Below are 20,540 nucleotides of genomic sequence, written 5' to 3'. Positions count from 1 at the left end.
CGCCTATCAACGCCCGCTGCTTCCTCTTGTTTCCTGAGCCTGGAAGGCGGCGAAGGCGCGGCGTTCCTTTGCGCTGCCCCCAGTGCCAAGAAGGGGGAAAAGGCCGGTAACGAGAGCCAGCAAGAAAAGGAAACACGCCCCGAACCCGCCCGGAGGAGGAGGAGGAGGGTGTGCGCGGCGCTGAGATCCAGAGCCGATCGGGCCGTCCCTCCCTGCCTCCTCGCAGCCTGACTCACTTCCCTTACGGCGCCCAGCCCAGCGCGCCCGGAATAGCAGGTAGGAACGAGCCCGCGCTGCCCTTCTGCGCCGCCACCCTGCCTTCTTCCCGCCTGCTTGCTCCTTCCCCTCGCAGCCTTCTGCCATCTCTCCCCACCCGGCCCTCTTTAAGGCTTTCTTTCGGGTTGCAAAGCCCGCTTCGTTTCCCCCCTCCATGAAGCCGGGCTGGAGAAAGGGCTCCGTCGCTGGGGAGTTTCCCCCTCCTTCCTTCGCCAACGTGATGCATCTTGGCGGGGAGTAGAGAGAGACCCATCCGACCCGCGTGTTACCCAAAAGGAATTTGGGCCGTAGGATCCCGGGCACGGAAGGCATCGCCCATGCCGAGCCTGCCCGGGGCAGCGACTGCACCGTTTGGTAGAGGGCGCGGTTCCCCACGAAGGGCTTGAAGGGGGGGATTAGGGGACCGGGCGACAGGGTGATCGATCCCCTTCTGCCTCCTCCGTTTGAACGTGTCTCCCGCCGCTCTGGCCCTCCGTCGGCAAGGCAGAGGCGAGCCCGGAGCGCCCCGGGCTTTTGAAAGTTGGCAGCTGTCAGGTTTAGGCTCTTCCGCCTCTCCTTCTGATCCTGGCGCCCTCGGCCTTTGCTGTCCCGTCTGAGGATTTGGGTGGGTGGGTGGGGTGGGATGTTGGAGGGCCTCCGTTGTTGTGTATCCTTCCCTTCTACACTTATGTGTGCAGATTCATTGATGAGGATTTGGGGGGTGGGGGGGATGTTGGAGGGCCTCCGTTGTTGTGTATCCTCTCCTTCTACACTTATGTGTGCAGATTCATTGATGAGGATTTGGGGGGTGGGGGGGATGTTGGAGGGCCTCCGTTGTTGTGTATCCTCTCCTTCTACACTTATGTGTGCAGATTCATTGATGAGGATTTGGGGGGTGGGGGGGATGTTGGAGGGCCTCCGTTGTTGTGTATCCTCTCCTTCTACACTTATGTGTGCAGATTCATTGATGAGGATTTGGGGGGTGGGGGGGATGTTGGAGGGCCTCCGTTGTTGTGTATCCTCTCCTTCTACACTTATGTGTGCAGATTTATTGATGAGGATTTGGGGGGTGGGTAGGTGGGTGGGGGGATGTTGGAGGGCCTCCGTTGTTGTGTATCCTTTCCTTCTACACTTATGTGTGCAGATGTATTGTATCCACTTGAGTTCATTATGGCTGCCCAACTTCAATTCCTGCAAACTTTGGCTAATTCTGAATGCAGCTAATAATATTCAATCTAGTACAGAAAACATATAGGCCTTCATAAAAGCAACAAGCTTTTGGCATTTTTTGCAAGATTATAATTTTGACAAAAGAACTGGAGGCAGGGTGTCAGACAAAAGGTATTGTAAGCCACTCCTTAAGTTTTTCACCATATTCTTTGCCTGAGCATGAATACAGAAAGATTTCTTTTCAGACACAAAAGAGGCCATTTAAACAAGTTCCCCTCAAAATATTCAGAGCTTGTTAAATCAGAATAAGCCCCAAATGAAATTCATGAATTCTAGATATATATTACAAGGGAATGGATTTGATTAGAATCCACAGGTTGTACGAAGTTATGCAAAAGGGCTACAGGTAGTGGCTGATGGGATAGGTTTATCGGGTTCCTTAGCTGACCCTGAAGTATGTTTTGGGCGGGGTTTACTTTCTTCCCGCTGCTAAACTTAACTTACTCGGGAGCTCAGTTAACCCGCTGGCTGACTTTCCTTCTTCCCCCCCCCCCCCCCCGCGTGAATCTGCTTCTTCCATTCAAACGCAATCTAGACTTCAGTTCACACATTGATAGTTGGAAAGATAGCATGATCAAGGGTTTGGTTTTTTGTGTGCAGCTTAATTTAGGCATGCATGCTGCTGGTTGGTAAAGTCTCCCTCCCCCTCTGTGTTATAAATAACTCAAAGCAGTGAGCATATCTAATGCTCTTTTCTCCACAACAACAACCTTGTGAGATGTTCAGCCGAAAGAGACTAACTTGGCCCAAAGTCATCCAGCTGGGTTTCTAGACTGGTGTCCTAACCACTAGACCAAACTGACTCTCTTGGTTATCTCTCCTTGGTCCCTATTTAACTGTTTCCAAATTAAAAAGGAACACAGGGCTTCTATTGTTGGTTATTATACACTGAAATTCCTAATTAGCACAATGTTTCTCTGTGATCATTTGCTTGTCTAAATTGTTTTCTAAAATGTTACTTAATCTTAGGCATAGGAAGCATGCAACGGTAATATTATGTTTCATTGTTATGGAATAAATGTGTTCCAAAGCCCTATCAATCCCAAATTGTTAGGCGGAAAAAGAGTTATTACAGTATTCCATCTGCATTTTGATTTTGGGGGGGGGGGTGGAATTCAAGGAAAAACCAAGGCACACCCAGGCGTTTGAGACAAAACAAATTTGCAAACTATGTCTGATACTGATTCAGGCCCCAGCTCTGAATGTTTTTTCCACTTAAATAAAAACATTTTATCTTCTCCACAGAGGTAAAGTCTGAACTTTGAAAACAGAATTTCAGACAAGTCTAATAAGTACAATAATTACTTGAAGTTTTGCTTTTTGTCCTGCTTTTCCCCCAGCTTTTTTGGATTTTAGGAGAATTTGAATTGGACAGAGGTCCAGAATAAGAAGTGATTTAATATGTCAATTTAATTTATGGCTGTTTGACATACCATCATAAAAACAATGCATAACTTCGTACAACCTGTGGATTCTAATCAGACCCGATCCCTTGTAATACAGATCTAGAATTCATGAATTCCATTTGGGGCTTATTCTGATTTAACAAGCTCTGAATATTTTGAGGGGAACTTGTTTAAATGGCCTCTTTTGTGGCTGAAAAGAAATCTTTCTGTATTCATGCTTAGGCAAAGAATATGGTGAAAAACTTAAGGAGTGGCTTACAATACATTTTGTCTGACACCCTGCCCCCAGTTCTTTTGTCAAAATTATAATCTTGCAAAAATGCCAAAAGCTTGTTGCTTTTATGAAGGCCTATATGTTTATGTACTAGATTGAATATTGTTAGCTGAATTAAGAATTAGCCAAAGTTTGCAGGAATTGAAATTGGGCAGCGATAATAAACTCAAATGAATAAAATAAATCTGCACATATAAGTATAGAAGGAAATGATACCCCAAAATGGAGACTACGGCATTAAATAAAACCTGACTAAAATAAGTACACATGATAAAATATTTGTTGCTGACAGTAATCCTAAAGGTGCATTCATTGTAAGTTACGTGTAATGGAACAACATCTTTATCCTGATTCAGAGGGAGTCACCAAATGGGTTTCTTTGATTTTATTTTTTCATCAAGAGGAGTAGGAAGAACATAATCCTCTTTTCCCACACTCGGCAAAAGTGCTTTGGGAAAACTATGTGCCCCTCCTAGAGGCTTTAGCAATGCTGTGTTAGTAAACTGCCTAGCACTGATTTAGATCCACCCACCACTGCCTTGCCTGGCTTAATCCAATATTGCCCAACTATTCACAGACAGGGCCAGTTTATAGTACTGTTAGGGGTTGAGAACATTAGTTCTTGTTGAGGCAATATTGCCTTTATTGTTATTGTTATTGTTATAAGAGCCAAGGTGGCGCAGTGGTTAAATGCAGCACTGCAGGCTACTGCTAGATCAGCAGGTCAGCGGTTCAAATCTCACCGGCTCAGGGTTGACTCAGCCTTCCATCCTTCCGAGGTGGGTAAAATGAGGACCCAGATTGTTGGGGGCAATATGCTGACTCTCTGTAAACCGCTTAGAGAGGCCTGAAAGGCCTATGAAGCGGTATATAAGTCTACTGCTATTGCTATTGCTATTGCTATTGCTATTGCTCAGCCCAGGGGTAGGTTTCTCCCGGTTCGCACTGGTACGCCAGAACCGGTTCGTGAAATTTAGCGTACCTTTTGGAACCTGTTCCAAAAGGAAGGAAGGAAGGAAGGAAGGAAGGAAGGAAGGAATGGAGGGAGGGAGAGGGAGAGAAAAAAGAGAGACACAAAGATAGAAAGAGAAAGAAAAAAGAAAGAAAAAGGAAGCGGGAGAGAGAGAAGAAAGCAAGAAAGTGGAGGAGAGAGACAAAAGGAAGGAAGGAAGGAAAGAAAGAAAGAGTGAGAGAGCAAGAGAAATAAAGAAAGAAAAAGAGAGCTTATCACCACAATTGAGCCCAAAATTTTGGTTGCTAAGCACGAGCATTGTTAAGTGAGTTTCACCACATTTTCCAAGTTGGCCACGCCCACCAAGCCATGCCCACTCAGTCACATGACCACCGAGCCACTCCCACAAAACAGGCCACACTTACAGAATAGCTTCTAAAAATTTTGAAACCCGCCACTGGCTCAGCCCCTGTTGTTTCTTCCTTTCTTCCTTTCATATGTAACTCATTTAGGAAGAGCTTGATTACATTTTATCCCCTTCACAAGAAAAGGAAAAAACCACACACATGCTTCTACTTTTGTTTTCAAGATAAAGTATTTTAGTGGTTGGTACAGTGGTGGGATTCAAATAATTTAACAACCGGTTCTCTGTCCAGCTGGGTAGGCGTGGCTCGGTGGTCACGTGACTGTGGGCGTGGCCAACTCAATGTCACACAGGTCGATGGGAGCTTCGCCTTAGCTGTTGCAATGTCATAAGGGTTAATTGGAGAGGCAGTTTCTGTAAGCAGGGCAACAAACCAGAATGTTCCCTTCCTGCCTTCCTTACAGGATTAGCCCCGTAAAGTGGGGAAAAAATAAAAGATTTCTTCCAACAACCGGTTCTCTGAACTGCTTGGAAAGTTAACAACCGGTTCTCCCGAATAGGTGCGAACTGGCTGAATCCCACCACTGGGTTGGTATGATCATGTGTGAGAGATCTTCATTTAGTTTTTAAAGTAAAGTTTAGTTTTTCCTATTGTACAATTAATTGTTATTTAGGGATATTGGCTGCAACTTATTTCACCCCGTCCTCATTCTACATTTTCTAGGTGGCACCATGGATGAATACAAAGGCATGACAGACAAGGAACTTATTGCACGATTGAAAGAATACAGCATCCCCCACGGGCCGGTTGTTGGTATGTGTTGCGACAATGTGTTTACCCAGAGCAGAAAAAAATAAGTACAGGTAGTCCTTGACTTATTATCTTAATTGAACTCGCGATTTTGGCTCCTAAATTATGATGATTGCAAAGTGCGTTACCGCACGGCCATGCCTGATTTTATTACCTTTTTTGTGTGGCGGTGATTAAATGAACCCATTGTTTGCACCGACAAAAGGGCGCCCGACAAAAGCGTGCCCGACTAAACCGCAGTGACAAAACCGCGAGTTCTAAACCGCGCCGACGAATGAGCGCTGAAGCGCACCGACAACAGCACGCCGACAGAAGCGCGCGCTAACTCTAACCCTAAACCTAACCCTAATCCTAAACCTAAACCTAACCCTTACCTTAACTTAAATCGCGCTTCTGTTGGCGCGTTGTTGGCACGCTGTTGTCGGCGCGTTGATGACGTCACAGTTTTAGCCCCACGGTTTTGTCAGCGCGCTTTTGTTGTGCGCGCATTTGTTGGGTCATGCTCTAATCACTTATTTTCCTCTGGATTCTTTCCCTTTTGGAGCATAGCCAGGCCCCCGCTTCAGCACAGAACTGAAAACCAAGTTCTTGGTTCATAAAAATTGTGCCTCTGGTTTTTACAGCAGAAGAGACCAGTGTGTCAGAGAAGAGCCTATTTGCCCCCTCTCTCGCCGCGCTCCAGTTTTTCACTAATTTCACTAATTTCACAGTGAATTGCCTGAAGTGGTGGAGCATATGGGGATAAAATTCTGCCTCTCTACTCTCAAAGGTGAGGGAGAAAGATGCATAAATAAGAAATGTGGATACATTCATTGAGTCTTAAGAAGGAGAAAAGTCAAAAGACTCTTAAAATGCTTAAAGGGAGTGCTGCACCCAATCAGGAATTGCTTTCCTGTGAAATATCCAACCCACATTTATCTTGGACAAATGTAACTTTGGGCATGTTTTCCCAACAGATTAACATCCTCTATGAAAAATATTTAGGACAGGTTAATCAATGAGCTGTCCTTTGGGAGTTGGCAAGACTATTGACTGGCAAAATCAATAAAGATATCTGGAAGTATTAATAGAAGAGTAGCAATAGCAATAGCAATAGCAGTTAGACCAGTGTTTCTCAACCTGGGCGACCTTAAGTCCTGTGGAGTTAAGTTCGGCTGTTCAAATCTCACCAGCTCAAGGTTGACTCAGCCTTCCATCCTTCCGAGGTGGGTAAAATGAGGACCCGGATTGTTGTTGGGGGCAATATGCTGACTCTGTGCTGTGCTGGCTGGGGGATTCTGGGAGTTGAAGTCCACAGGACTTAAGGTCGCCAAGGTTGAGAAACACTGAGTTAGACTTATATACCGCTTCATAGGGCTTTCAGCCCTCTCTAAGCGGTTTACAGAGTCAGCATATTGCCCCCAACAACAATCCGGGTCCTCATTTTACCCACCTCGGAAGGATGGAAGTCTGAGTCAACCTTGAGCCGGTGAGATTTGAACAGCCGAACTGCAGAACTGCAGTCAGCTGAAGTAGCCTGCAGTGCTGCATTTAACCACTGCGCCACCTCGGAAGGAACATAGGGAGGAGGGTTGTACATAGTTCTCCGCTTAGATATAACCCCAGCCTGGTTTCTGTTTCCCAGGATCTACCCGGAAACTTTATGAAAAGAAAATCTATGAATATGAGACTGAGCGGACTCGATATCCTTCACCTGGAGGATCTGTGTCCCACACAGGTAAGAAGAAACTGACCCAAGTGGAGAAAGGTCTCCCTGCCGGTTACTTACCTCTTTTCTCACCCATATAGAACCAGCCACCAGCCAAAGCTACGTAAAAGAGACCTTTGTGAGTCCACGAAAAGGGGAAGACTTCAACTATGGACGAGAAGGTGAGTGAAGTGAATTGCTAAGACAGGAGTAAAAGACAGACATGGACTAAGAATCAAAAGATGTTAGAAGGATGAGCAATCCAAGCAGGGCCAGATTTAGATGAAAAGAGGCCCTAGGCTATTCCACTTATGAGGCCCTTTCACCTCCCATTTTTAAGTTTGTAAATTACATGAGAGACAATAAAATACATCATTACTGTGATATATATCAATATATATAGCTGGCCTCCCGACGGAGGGCGGCTCTGCTCTGCGGCAAAGGCAGCGAGGCCAGCCGCCTCCCTTGCTGCGCTCAGCTGCCCGGCTCGGCCCCCTCGCCCTCACCTGCCTGGCCACTGGTGGGCTCCGCGTCGACGGGGCGGCTACTGGGAGCGGCCGCGCCTCTTGCCCGACCGCCGGTGCCGGGAACATGGGCAGGCTCCCCAACTGCCGCGGCGCTGGAACGATCTTAACCAATACATTTTTATGTTTGTTTATTAGTCATATGCGTAGAATTTCTCCTTATTTTCGGTTCAGTGTTTTAGTGTTCACTGTTTTTAGAATAGTGTAATTTTAATTTTGCTAACAATTTGAATGTAGGCCCCTCTTGATCTTGAGGCCCTAGGCTGAAGCCTAGTTAGCCTATAGGAAAATCCGGGCCTGAATCCAAGAAACAAATGAACAAAGAGATGGACATTAGCTAGGCAATGGCATATCTGTTCTTCGTGCTCTAAGGAACTGGACAATCCAAGTTAAATTAAAAAGTAGAAATCTCCATTGATTTGAGATCAACGTTTGGGTGACTATGTGGGTACGTCCATGCTGTCTTCATGACAACAGTAGGGAAATAATTTGCCATTGTTTTCCTTGGAGAATGTTTTGCAACTTTTCAGTCTAGTCTACAGCTCAGGTATGTTGTAATAATACTAAATAGGCCCAACCATGTTTAGTTTCCCAGCCCAGACAAGGTGATCCAGGTACTGACTCCTCTTGAGGCTGGATCAAATTTAAATACCTTCTCATTCATTCTACCCTGCAGCTCTTGGCTCCACAAGAACTTACTTCAAAGAATATATCCCAACAAGACAGGAATACTATTCTGAGTACAAAGATGAAGGTAAGTGTGAGAGGAGAGTCTTTGACTGAAGAAAGATGGATTATGGGCCATGGACGTAGAAAGAGAATATTGAAAAGCTGAGAGTTTTTCATTTGGGAAGAAGATATATTTTACAGGGGTTTTTTATAGCAAGAGAAATGTACGTATTCTCTCATCAAACAAATGACATAGTTACTGTATTTTTTGGAGTATAAGACGCATCGAAGTATAAGACGCACCAAGGTTTTGAAGAGGCAAATTTTAAAAAAAAAGTTTTTGCACTCTGCAGACCTCCCAAAAATGGTCCATTTTTCGGGAAAACGGGCCATTTTTTTGTCAAAGAAAGGGCATGCATAGCCTTTAGGAGGCTTATAAAGCTCCTGAGGGCTGGGGGGGGGGCAAAATTGAGCAAAAGACGGCTCTCCCCAGCCCCCAGGAGCACTCTGAAAGCCTCTTAAAGGCTGTGCCAGGGCCATTTTGGTGAAGGGGGCAGGGTTTCAGGAGGCAAAAATACTGCATTCAGTGTATAAGACGCACCCAGATTTTCAGCCTCTTTTTTGAGGGGAAAAAGGTGTGTTTTATACCCCCCAAAATACAGTAATATGCTCAGTCTTGTTCATATTTGGAACTCAACCCCTAAAACAAGGATTTCTATATAAATCTGGCTCAGTTAAACCTAAAATTACAAATAGGTTGATTGGATTTTATTTTAAAATCGGAGACTGTGAAATCAATGCTGTATTTGTCCCATAAGGTTGATTTTTGAGCTTTTAGGACATTTTGACGTCAAGATTAACTTTGGTGTCACTGACACTGCCAAAATTAATACTCTACATCACAAGCAGGTATATTTTAAGAACATAAGGATAGATGCCTTTTGCTTCCTATGATGTTTGCCTTTTTTCTGTCAAAAGTCGTTTCCACCCTATTTTTAGGACAAATTGCGATTAAAAACAAATCTATAAAACATATACTTAGTTCAGTGCTATTTTCATAACACCTGAACATTCATTCACATTTTTGTATATACTGCCGTTAATATTTACATTTTTTGCAAATTACTCTTTCAATGTTTCACATCCTTTGGAATTTTATAAGCATTTTTTGGGGGGGAGATTTGTACTCAGATGTATAAAAATTAAAAAACACTAAAGGTCTTCCACTTTATTAGTTTGGAATTAGTCATTTGATTTGTCCGTCTTTACTTACTATAACCTAATGTAATTCATACAAGCTAATATAGACAGGAATGCAAACTTCTCCGCAATCCATAGATTGGCTAGATATAGAGGTCTACAATATTTTAGCAAGAATTCTGAGTCTGTCATTCACTACTCATTGATATGTTTATAATGTTGCTTTGGTAATTATGATGAAAGTTACCATTTTTTTAAAAAAAATCAGGATTTCTGGAATGTTGTATTCTTATCTCAGGAATGTATAAATCTTTATTACGGTCAAAGACCAGCAATGCACATTACTTTTTACAATATGTTAAAAAGTACTGAGCATTAAAATATAATTAAAAGGTATTGACGTTAAAAGTGGATAACAACATACATTGTTCTCAAATTGCTCGGGTCACTCCCTGGTTTACCTGGGTGCAACGCCAATAAGTATGGGAGTAAATACAATGGTCCAGAAATTGTTAGAGATATGTCCAAATAATTGGTACAGGATGACAACTATACTTCTGTAACCAATTTTTTTTCGTGTGGACATTGCAGCAACACAGAACTTTGCCACTGCATACATGATTGTGTCTTGGAGGAGAAAGCCTAGATAAAAATGGTCTGCCCTCCCTGGCAATCTCTCTAATAAGGGGAGAATATGTGCAGACCTACAAGCTCTGTATAGCTCGCAGTGTAATAGAACATGTGAATTATCTTCCACTTCTCCTTTACCACATATATACAAACCCGTTCTGCTGTAGGTGTTCTCTTATACCTGCCCTGGAGGAGTGCTGAAGGAAGAATGTTAAATCTGGCTCTGAAGAAAGCTATTCTTTGTTTTGGAGAGATCAGGTCACTTAGATATCTTGCCGATTCCCACACACCCTGTTTGATTCTGTCCCTACTGTGGAGAGGCAACCTATTTAGTTCTTCTTGGAACTCCATGTCCTTCATTCTATTGATTACTACTTGCTTTGCTTGATCAAAGCCTAGAGACATTAAGAATACCAGTAAGAGCCCATAAGAGCTCAGCTTGTGATCAATTGCCTGTTTCCAGGGGGAGGGGAAATTGTCAGTCAACACTAGTGGGGACAGTCCCTCTGGAAAGAAATGCATTTTAAGCCAATGAATGATCATCATCTTCCAGGCTCTTACCTGAATTTGAGGCATGCCTGTCTCAATTCTTAACTGGGCATTTGGAGTTCCATTGGGTGCAGCTAAGATGGCTCGCAGGAATTTAGTTTGTATGGTTTCTAGCGAGTCTCTCTTTGCAAGGATTCCTGATTGTGCCCCGTAAAGAATTTGTGCCAATGTTTTGGCCTCAAAAAGTTTTAAGGCAGCAGGTACTAACTGACCTCCACCTGTATAAAATAAATGTTTGATTGCATTTGAGGACCTAATGGCTACTTGCAATGTGTGATCCGGGTGTGCCTTCCATGTCCCTAGTGAGTGGAAAACCACACCAAGGTATCTAAATGTTCTAACCTGTTCCAAACTAGATCCTTCTATTTGCCAGGAGTATTGGCTTGGTCTTTTAGCAAAAACTAATTTTTTTGATTTATCAAAGTTAAGGACCAGCTTGTTTTGCCTGCAATAGCCGGGTGTTGCCCTAATTGCTCTCTTCAATCCTATGGGGGTTTGTGAAATGATAGCGGCATAATCAACATATAAGAGAATTGGAACTTTGCGTTGTGCTGTGTTAGGAGGATGGAAATCAGGGTTCTGTAAGAGATCAATCAGGGGGTTAATATAGAAGTTAAAGAGGGAAAGGGACAGGGTGCAATCCTGCCGTTCCCTTTTTGTACCCTTACTGGGCCGGTTAAACTCCCTTGGGGATTGCACCTCACTTTCAAGGTGGAATTGGTATACAATTTTTGTATGAGGAAGAGTAGGCGTTTTATCAATAGTGGTGGATTTTAATTTCTCCCAGAGGGTGATCCTGAATCAAAGGCCTGCTTAAAATCAAGGAGGGACTCAAAAAGAGCAGATTTTTTTAATATGTGTATTTTTGTACTAAATGGTGGAATACCAAGATATGATCCACCGTAGATCTTCCTTCTCTAAAACCAGCTTACTCGTCTTTGATTATCCCTCCTGAAATTAGCCAATCCTGAAGTTTATAGTTTAGGTGTTTGGCATACAATTTACTAATAATGCTGAGAAGACTAATGGGTCTATAATTGCCTGGGTCATTTCTATTGCCTTTTTTATAAATTGGTATAGCAATAGCAGTTAGACTTATATACCGCTTCATAGGGCTTTCAGCCCTCTCTAAGCGGTTTACAGAGTCAGCATATCGCCCCCACAGTCTGGGTCCTCATTTCACCCACCTCGGAAGGATGGAAGGCGGAGTCAACCTGAGATTAGAACCGCTGAACTGCAGATAACAGTCAGCTGAAGTGGCCTGCAGTACTGCACCCTAACCACTGCGCCACCTTGGTATGATAATTGCTACTCCTCAATCTCTTGCCATATGGCCTGTTTTATCTATAAATGTAAACAGAGATGCTAAAAGTGGAGCCCACCAACTGGCGTTCTCTTGGATTATTTCTGGCAGGACTTTATCAGCACCAGGTGCCTTATTAGGAATGAATTCTGCAAGGACAGGTCATTGAGCCGAGGTGGCGCAGTGGTTAAATGCAGCACTGCAGACTACTTCAGCTGACTGCAGTTCTGCAGTTCGGCTGTTCAAATCTCACCGGCTCAGGGTTGACTCAGCCTTCCATCCTTCCGAGGTGGGTAAAATGAGGACCCGGATGGTTGTTGGGGGCAATATGCTGACTCTGTAAACCGCTTAGAGAGGGCTGAAAGCCCTATGAAGCGGTATATAAGTCTAACTGCTATTGCTATTGCTATTGCTTAATGACCATTCAAACGTAGGATGGTGCTGAACAAATGATGGTTATGACTGGTCTTTGGATCACCATTTGTGATCTTCTTTGCCTTCTTCCTACAAGCAAAACCAATGGAGAAGCCAGCAGGGGATAACAAATAATGGCCACATGATGTCCTTGTTGATTCCCTTGTCCACAGTGTTCCCTTGTTGATTCACTTGTCCACAGTGGTCATACGATGCTGTTTTACAACTGCATTGCTTGATCCCAGTTATGTTGTGAAATTCGGATTACCTATAATTGTGTTATGACATATGCAACAGAATGCCAAACATATCCAAAACCATTTGCAGATACTGTTTGTCCCTTTGCAACATGTTCTCAGCTTAAATAGCTTAACTTGCTTTGTACTATAAATACATGTACACACACACATGTTCCATAAAGAGGAAGAGCTTCTGCTTCAAGTAATGTTTTTCCCTGTGATTTCCTAGATCCCAGCCCCACCAAGTCGTATCTGAGTTACAATTACAGTTTGCCCCAACGTGAAGAACATTCTTCATATGCATCAGAAGGTAGGAAGAAAAATGAGAGTGCAAAATGGGGTTTTGAAAATTCACAAATCCTGTAAGATTGGAACCATAATATTTGGTTAAACCAGAGGTGGGTTCCTACCAGTTCGCACCTATTCGGTAGAACCGGTTCGTCAAATCTACCGAACCGGTTAGAAGAGGTTCCACCAGTGGACCCAGAAAGCAGGCCACACCTACAGAAGAGGTTCCAAACTTTTTTGGAACCCACCCCTGGTCCTTGGATATGATTATTCTACACTATCATGCTCCTATTTATAAAACTCAGTGCCTCTGTGAAAGGTAGGGATGACTACTGCGTTTGTGGCGCAATCAGAACATTGCGTGTGTTGAAGTTGTTTTAACGCAAACCAAAGATGCCTTTTAAAAAACAAGCTTACATCCTATTCTTATGCAGGCCAGTGCTGTGTGTGAGGTAATTTAAGGTGGTTCTGACAAGTGTCGTCGGCATCTTCATATCCGGTCACATGGGTGGCAAGCCACTCCCATCCGGTCACATGGGCGGCAAGCCACTCCCACAAAGGAGGCCACACCCACAGAGTAGGTTCGAACAATTTTTGAAACCCACCACTGAGTTAAACTGATAATTGTTGGGAAATCTGGGAACAAACAAAAAAAAACCACCCACCTAGAGAGCACCCAGTCAGAGAAATCTGATCTTGCCAGCCTTTATTATTGTTTTTTATTTATATATAACAAACATTATATGCCATATCATCAGAGTTTTTGATAAACCTGTCTCTTTTATGACAGATATGGATGTGAACACTACTGAGCCTTCCAGATCTTCCTATCGAAGTTACTCGTCTTTATTAAGCCATACTACATCTCCAGGGACAGTGAGTGCCCGCCAACCAGTAAGTTGCTCCTCACATGCTGTCAAGCCTAAAGACAACAGAGAGAACTCTAGTTGTAGGAGGTGATCAGGCTGAGCCTGAGGGAGGGATCATATGTATCATAAGTCACGAGTAGATCGAAGTCCAGCCCACCTTAAATGCCTTTCTTATCTCTCGTTTATTTCCCTTGACTGCTAATTGGTCAGATTCTTGTAGATTCTTCCTGAATCTCCTGATTTACCTGGCGCTTGACATTAGTTGTATCTAATCTGCTTCTTGCTCATGCATAACAGAGAGAATCTTGCCATGCTAAAGCTATAAGCTTCTAACCTACCAGATATAGCTTGAGAGATTCTAGGGAGTGGCTACCTTGAGCCTCTTCCCCAGTGGTGGGATTCAGCCAGTTCGCACCTATTCGGGAGAACCGGTTGGTAACTTTCTAAGTAGTTGGGAGAACCTGTTGTTGGAAGAAATCTCCTTTTGTTTTTTTCCATTTTGCAGGGCTAATCCTGTAAGGAAGGCAAGAAGGAAGCATTCTGGTGTTGTTTCTAGTCTAATCTTTATTGCCCTGCTTACAGAAACTGCCCGTAACCCTGATTCCATTGTCACAGCTAAGGCAAAGCGCCCACTGATGTGAGTGGCGTTGAGTTGGCCACGCCCATGTGCTCACATGGCCACCGAGCCCCGCCTACCCAGATGGTCATTAGGGCAGAGAACCGGTTGTTAAATTATTTGAATCCCACCACTGCTCTTCTTTTAAAGTCTTTTAATCCTGCTCTGTCTCTGGGAAAGCTCTGTGCTGGTGAAACTCTCCCCAAGGTACACATCCAGAGGTGGGTTCCTACCAGTTCACACCAGTTCGGTAGAACCGGTTCGTCAAATCTACCGAACCGGTTAGAAGAGGTTCCACCAGAAAGCAGGCCACACCTACAGAAGAGGTTCCAAAAATTTTTGAAACCCACCACTGACACACACACACACACACACACACACACACACACAGAAAGAGAAAGGAAGAAAGAAATAAAGAAAAAAAGAAAAAAGAAAGAAAAAGTGAGAGAGATGAAAGAAAAAAAGGAAAAAGGGACTGAGAGACAAAAGGAAGGAAAGAGAGAGGGAGGGAGGGAGAAAGAAAGAAAGAAAACACATGGCCGGCAAGCCACTCCCACCAGGTCACATGGCTGGCAAGCCACTCCCACAAAGGAGGTCACACCCACAGAGTAGGTTCGAAAAAGTTTTGAAACCCACCACTGTACACATCCCTAGTCAGAGCAAAAAAGATATCCAGGTGGGATTAACATCCAAAACAATCAAGGAACGATTCCTCCTTACAACTCTGGATAGATAATTTCGACTTACGACCACAGTTGGGGCCAGCCTCTCTATTGCTAAGCAAGGCAGTTCTTTTTTTTAAAATATATTTTTTTTATTTTCAAAACAAAGATACAAATCCTCCTTCTTTACATACTGTAGAAAGTGTATCAGTTGGTTACAAAAGGCTTTTGTGCATCTCTTTCACCGTCATCAAATGTAATTCGTATTAATTCTAATATCTTAACTCGGATATTTATTATATTACCATCATCATACCTCCACTTTTATTTGACTATGATTATTTAAACATCCTTCATCATAAAATATACCAAGATTTAATACACAACCACATACTGGCATTTCATTTATTTATTTATAAAATCCTCCATTAACATTAAATCCTCATGTCCTATTCTAGCTAAACATCCATAATATTTAATACCAAAATTTTCTAATCCTCCTTTCCAAATCCCTGTTTACCATTTACATCCATTTCCCTTATGTTATACTCATAGCATGTATATAATTTATTATCATTATCCTTTCTTTATTTAACTATATCCTATATCATAACATTTCCCCCCTAATAATTAAAACTTAGCTGTGTCTAATTTTGTTCTTTTTAAATTGTTATTGTTATTAATAACCTTTATATATAGTCCAAAAGTATTTCTAACCTTCCCTTCATGGGTAACAGTCAATATTCATATTCTTAAGTGGTCGCACCCAGTTTTACAGATGGTTTTGCTACAGTTGTTAAGCTAATTACTGCAGTTAAGTGAATCGTGTGATCATTAAGCAAATCCAGTTTCTCCCATTGGTTTTGCTAATCAGAAGCCAGCTGGGAAGGTCACACAGGATCAGGGGTGGGTTTCAACCAGTTCGCGGCGGTCCCTGTGAACCGGTTGGTCGCCGAACCCAGAAGTAAGTAACTTCCGGGAACGGCGAAGGGCGCGCCCGCCTGCCCACGGTCCTTACCCGGTTTTGACGAGTTCTGCGCTTCCACGCATGCGCAGGACTCATACAGCGCCTGCGCAATCATCCAGGAGCAGCTGGAGCATCGTGCAGACGCTAGTACGCAGGCGTGCACCGCACGCGTGCACGAGGACGCCGCCGGCCGCCGGGTGGCGAGAAACCCACCCCTGCACAGGATGATCACCTGACACCCCCCCCCCCCCCAGGATGCTGCAACTGTTGCTAATGCATGCAGGTTGCCAAGCAGCCAAATTTTTTGACCAGGGAGGATGCTGCAATGGTCATAAGTTGAGAGGACCGGTCATAAGTCAATTTTTTTCAGTACTGTTGTAATTTCACGTGGTTGCTAAACGAATAGTTTGTAAGTGAAGGGCTACTTGAATACTCACTACTATCCATATTTTCTTTCAGATTGCAGAGCCATATCCCTACTCTTCCAGTGAGAAGGACATGTCAACTGAGACGTACAGGTAAGAAGGGTCAGTGCAGAGGCATCAGTAAAAAAAAATATATATTCCCAAGAATGTCTCGTGGAATGGGTTGTTTGGTTTGTGATGTTCTGACCCAGCCCTAGCAGAACCAAGAAACAGAACCCCTTGCCCGCCAAAACCCCTTTTTATTTATCTACTGTGAATTCCTGGCATTCCCACACAGAAAAGTCCAGGCAATAATCCTTCCAAGGGTTAAATGAAGTACAGACCTTATCGGGCCGGAGCTTCCAGCCACAAAGCTGTAAATCAAACTCTCTCAAACAGATTCTGAGACACGAATCACAATAAGCAAAGCTTCCTAAATGGAACGGTTGTTTCCCACAACTCCCCTTTAGCTTGTATTTATTCTCCAGCCAAGGAAGGGCCACTCAGGTGTGCCTTTCTTTCTGCGTCTCGGCTCATGGTACTCAATTATTCTCCTCCCCTGACAGCTCTGCACATAAGCGCATCTGTAACAGGCCCCAGCTGTTCTTCTTCCCCACTTACCTCTGACTCCAAAGGCAGTTGGGAAATGTCATAAGGCCCTGGCTCCATCTTTGCTTCCGACTGGAGCGCCCATCAGAGCCTTCCCCAGACTCCAGGACTGGCCCAGGTTCCTCCCCAACCTCCTTATTGTCCAAGCTCTGCCGCCAGCTCTGCTGGCAGCTGGCAGCTGGCAGGCCACAACATGTGGATAGATGCCTTCCTGTGGTTCTTTGACAAATGCAGATTTGATGACCTTGAGGGTAGTCAGGTGATACTAAGTCCAGATAGAGCTACCTCAAAGAGTTGCCTGAATAGGTTCTGTGGCTCACATGCCCCTGTCCACCAAAATAATTGGTAGAGTTTGAATTGGAAATGCTGCATAGCCTTATCTATATTGGGGGATCCTCTCTGTGTTGCCAAATATTTCTGGTTTTAAAGAAAGGTTGATGCTAAATGTTAGGAATATAATCTAACGGTTGGGTTGGCCATATATAAACATGTAACAATGCTATACCTATTTCTTTAAACCATACTGTAAAATGTGATTGGTTGTTTTTCCTCAATCGGCCATAAGAGGGAGCCAGAATGCCTGGTAGCTCTCTCTCTGTTCTTAGATGCTAGGTTGATCTGAGTGCCGTGAGCTATTGTAAGTTTTGCAACTGTTAGCAAACTTTGTATACCGAACTGATTATATGTTACTGGACTATGTTACTTGGATTATCCCTTTACTGAAAGACGTTGATGACTGACTGTCTTATCCGTGTATGACTTGGTCTGTTTGATGGACTCCGATACCTCTACTTTCCACGAAAGTAAAAGCCTATTTAAACTGCAGTGTCTCTGTATGCTGGTTTGTGTGTTCTCCAACACAACTCTCACAACGCTTCGCTGAACATACTCGCTCTCCCAATGGGGAGCTTACCTAACACTAAAGCTCCCATCAGCTGAGACAGTTTTCCCCCATTTGGTTCCATCTTGATATATCAGGGCTGCCATTCTCAGAATAGCTGTCGGCCGTCAGTGTTGGAAGTTGCAGTTCCAGCACATTTTGATGGAACCAGTCCAAGGAAGGCTATTATACTAAGGTGTTGTGACTCAGCAGACGTCTTCTGTGAGTCTTGTCAGGATGCAAGATTAACACTGCAGCTGGGGCTCATGAGTGGCGTGTTCTGGGGATAAAAGGACGGATGGTGCCACGCCCTGGTTGCAGGAGACAACGTTCCTTGGTTCGTTCAACATTGATTGATCATCGGTCGTGGTTTATGTAAGATACACTTGGATAAGTGCTTTGTTTTCTGTAACCCTGATTCAAGAAGACACTTGGAGAAATGCATTGCTTGTAAGAGTTTTTGTTTGGTATTTTGTTATCTCGTCAGATACTTTATTTATGTTATTTTTGGGCTCGCAGCCAGTCTGAGCCGAGAACTGATAAAGAGAGTTTCTTTTAAGTTGTTTGCCTATCTCAGAAATGACTCTCCTCCTTTTCAGGAGATAAAAAGTAAGGAAAGAGAATACTTTCGGACTTGAAAGATCTGTTAATATATTCTTACAATTGATGCAGAGCTGGTACTCCTGATGTGTTTCTTGTCTGGACTACCTGAAAGGCTGACATCAATCTTCTGAGATTCTTTTGTCCCTCTCCTCCATCAGGCTCAAATGTCATTTATCAGACCGTTGTCTAGGCTGCAGCTCTGGCTTCTGCCTCCCAAGGTCATTCCCACATACTAGTCATTATACTTTCCTATAACAATTCTTGTAGATGACAGTAATTTCCAGTAAAAAGCAAGAAAGCAAACATTTTTGTCATTTTTTATCAGCAGACTTAAATATGAGCAAAATGAGCAAGCCTAATTAGGATTATTGGCCGTCATGGGTTGACTCTATATTACTTATTATAAGCGATTTCTTAGAGCTTCTGCCAGAAAATTATACTGCAGTGAAAAAGAAGTCATAATGTGGACTGTATTAAAAAGATTGAGCCGAGGTGGCGCAGTGGTTAGGGTGCAGTACTGCAGGCCACTTCAGCTGACTGTTATCTGCAGTTCAGCGGTTCTAATCTCACCGGCTCAAGGTTGACTCAGCCTTCCATCCTTCCGAGGTGGGTGAAATGAGGACCCAGACTGTGGGGGCGATATGCTGACTCTGTAAACCGCTTAGAGAGGGCTGAAAGCCCTAGGAAGCGGTATATAAGTCTAACTGCTATTGCTATTGCTATTCTCCAAGAGCTTAATAAAAGTTATGTAGGAAATCTCTTCATATCTTAAGAACCAAGTTTTAACCTAGATTGTATCAGGGAGATTTAACTGGTTCACGGGGGGCCAAGAAAGATTGGAAATGCCTTGAGCTCTAGCTAAAGAAGGTCCTGGCATGTGCATTTACATTTTCTGTTTTGGGTTTATGTTTGCAGAGACAGCAGTTCCTACCAGAGCGTTTTCCAACGAAAATCACCCGGCTCATCTTCGCTGCAGGTGGAGGCCCGCCGTTCCATACATCCAGAACGCCAGGCCCAGGCGGCGGAGAAGGCTTTGGGGAGCAATGCAGAAGCCAAGCGATACCTCCCCCTCTGGCTCCAGCTCCTGGTGTTCGGGCTGCTGGCTGCCTTCCTGGCCTTCATCTACTTCTTACAGGGAGGGGCTGGTGATAATCCCTTTGTCAAGTCTATTAGTCAGTGAAGCCTTGGCTTTTATTACTAAGGCTTTTTATCCCCAAGAGCCTAGGCCAATCTTAGCTGACATGGTTCCCTTGGATGTCACATCCCATTGGCAAGCATGCTGTGATTTGCAGTCTTAACCCAGTCAGAGGGCATCGCAATGGCCAGGAGAAGCCTAGAATTTTGTGTGGGGTTTTTTTGGGGGTCTGTGTGTGAATGTTTTTGTCAGTTAAGTGCCTTCTTGTCAGTTAATGGGGAGGGGGGGAAGGAAGTGGTATATTGAGGGCCAGGGATGGAAAAGTTTCTACCAACTTTCCAGAGATAAAGCTGCTCTCCATACTTGGGGCCATCCCCTTCCTGGAACCAGCTAACACGGGGCATTTTTATCTGCTGAGTTTATAAGCTTGTCTTTATATCAGGAGTATGGGTAGCTTGTTATGAGGGGATGGGAGGGCACGGAGGGAAGAATTGTATCCTATCAATTGCTTTGTTGGTTTTAAATATACAAATGTACGGAATATCTAAATAAACCTCCTCATTTTTTAAGGTTGTCTTATTTCATTATTTCACCTCATTCTAGAGCAGTGTTTCTCAACCTTGGCAACTTGAAGATGTCTGGACTTCAACTCCCAGAATTCTGGGAGTTGAAGTCCAGACATCTTCAAGTTGCCAAGGTTGAGAAACACTGGTCTAGAGACAATCATCATTTGTATGCAGATCAGAGGTGGGTTCCTACCAGTTCGCACCAGTTCGGGAGAATCGGTTCGTCAAATCTACCGAACCGGTTAGAAGAGGTTCCACCAGTGGACCCGGAAAGCAGGCCACACCTACAGAAGAGGTTCCAAAATTTTTTGAAACCCACCACTGACACACACACACACACACACACACACACACACAGAGAGAGAAAGAGAAAGAGAAAGTAAGGAAGAAGGAAAGAAATAAAAAAAGGAAAGAAAAAGTGAGAAAGAGATGAA

The 20,540-nt window shown here is 43.8% G+C and overlaps 1 protein-coding gene across 2 annotated transcripts; it reads left to right on the top strand.

Annotated features, from left to right (window-relative positions):
• The first annotated feature begins 133 nt into the window (after positions 1–133).
• On the top strand, positions 134–20,109 carry EMD (emerin). 2 transcript variants are annotated; one of them, XM_087710915.1, is made up of 9 exons: positions 134–276; positions 5,206–5,295; positions 6,917–7,009; positions 7,081–7,161; positions 8,180–8,257; positions 12,737–12,817; positions 13,586–13,689; positions 16,369–16,427; positions 19,321–20,109. In XM_087710915.1, exons 2-9 carry the CDS (start codon positions 5,214–5,216, stop codon positions 19,583–19,585), a joined length of 843 nt encoding a protein of 280 aa, XP_087567041.1. In that variant the 5' UTR covers positions 134–276; positions 5,206–5,213; the 3' UTR covers positions 19,586–20,109. The 2 variants fall into 2 exon arrangements, with proteins under 2 accessions (XP_087567041.1, XP_087567042.1); XM_087710916.1 differs by lacking the exon at positions 134–276 and adding an exon at positions 749–810.
• Positions 20,110–20,540: the final 431 nt, after the last annotated feature.

This window comes from Thamnophis sirtalis, unplaced genomic scaffold (assembly GCF_051295495.1).
Source record: "Thamnophis sirtalis isolate CommonGarterSnake01/CBP01778 unplaced genomic scaffold, rThaSir2_p1.2 scaffold_3, whole genome shotgun sequence".
NCBI lineage: Eukaryota > Metazoa > Chordata > Lepidosauria > Squamata > Natricidae > Thamnophis > Thamnophis sirtalis.
This window is presented reverse-complemented; position numbering and strand designations above follow the sequence as displayed.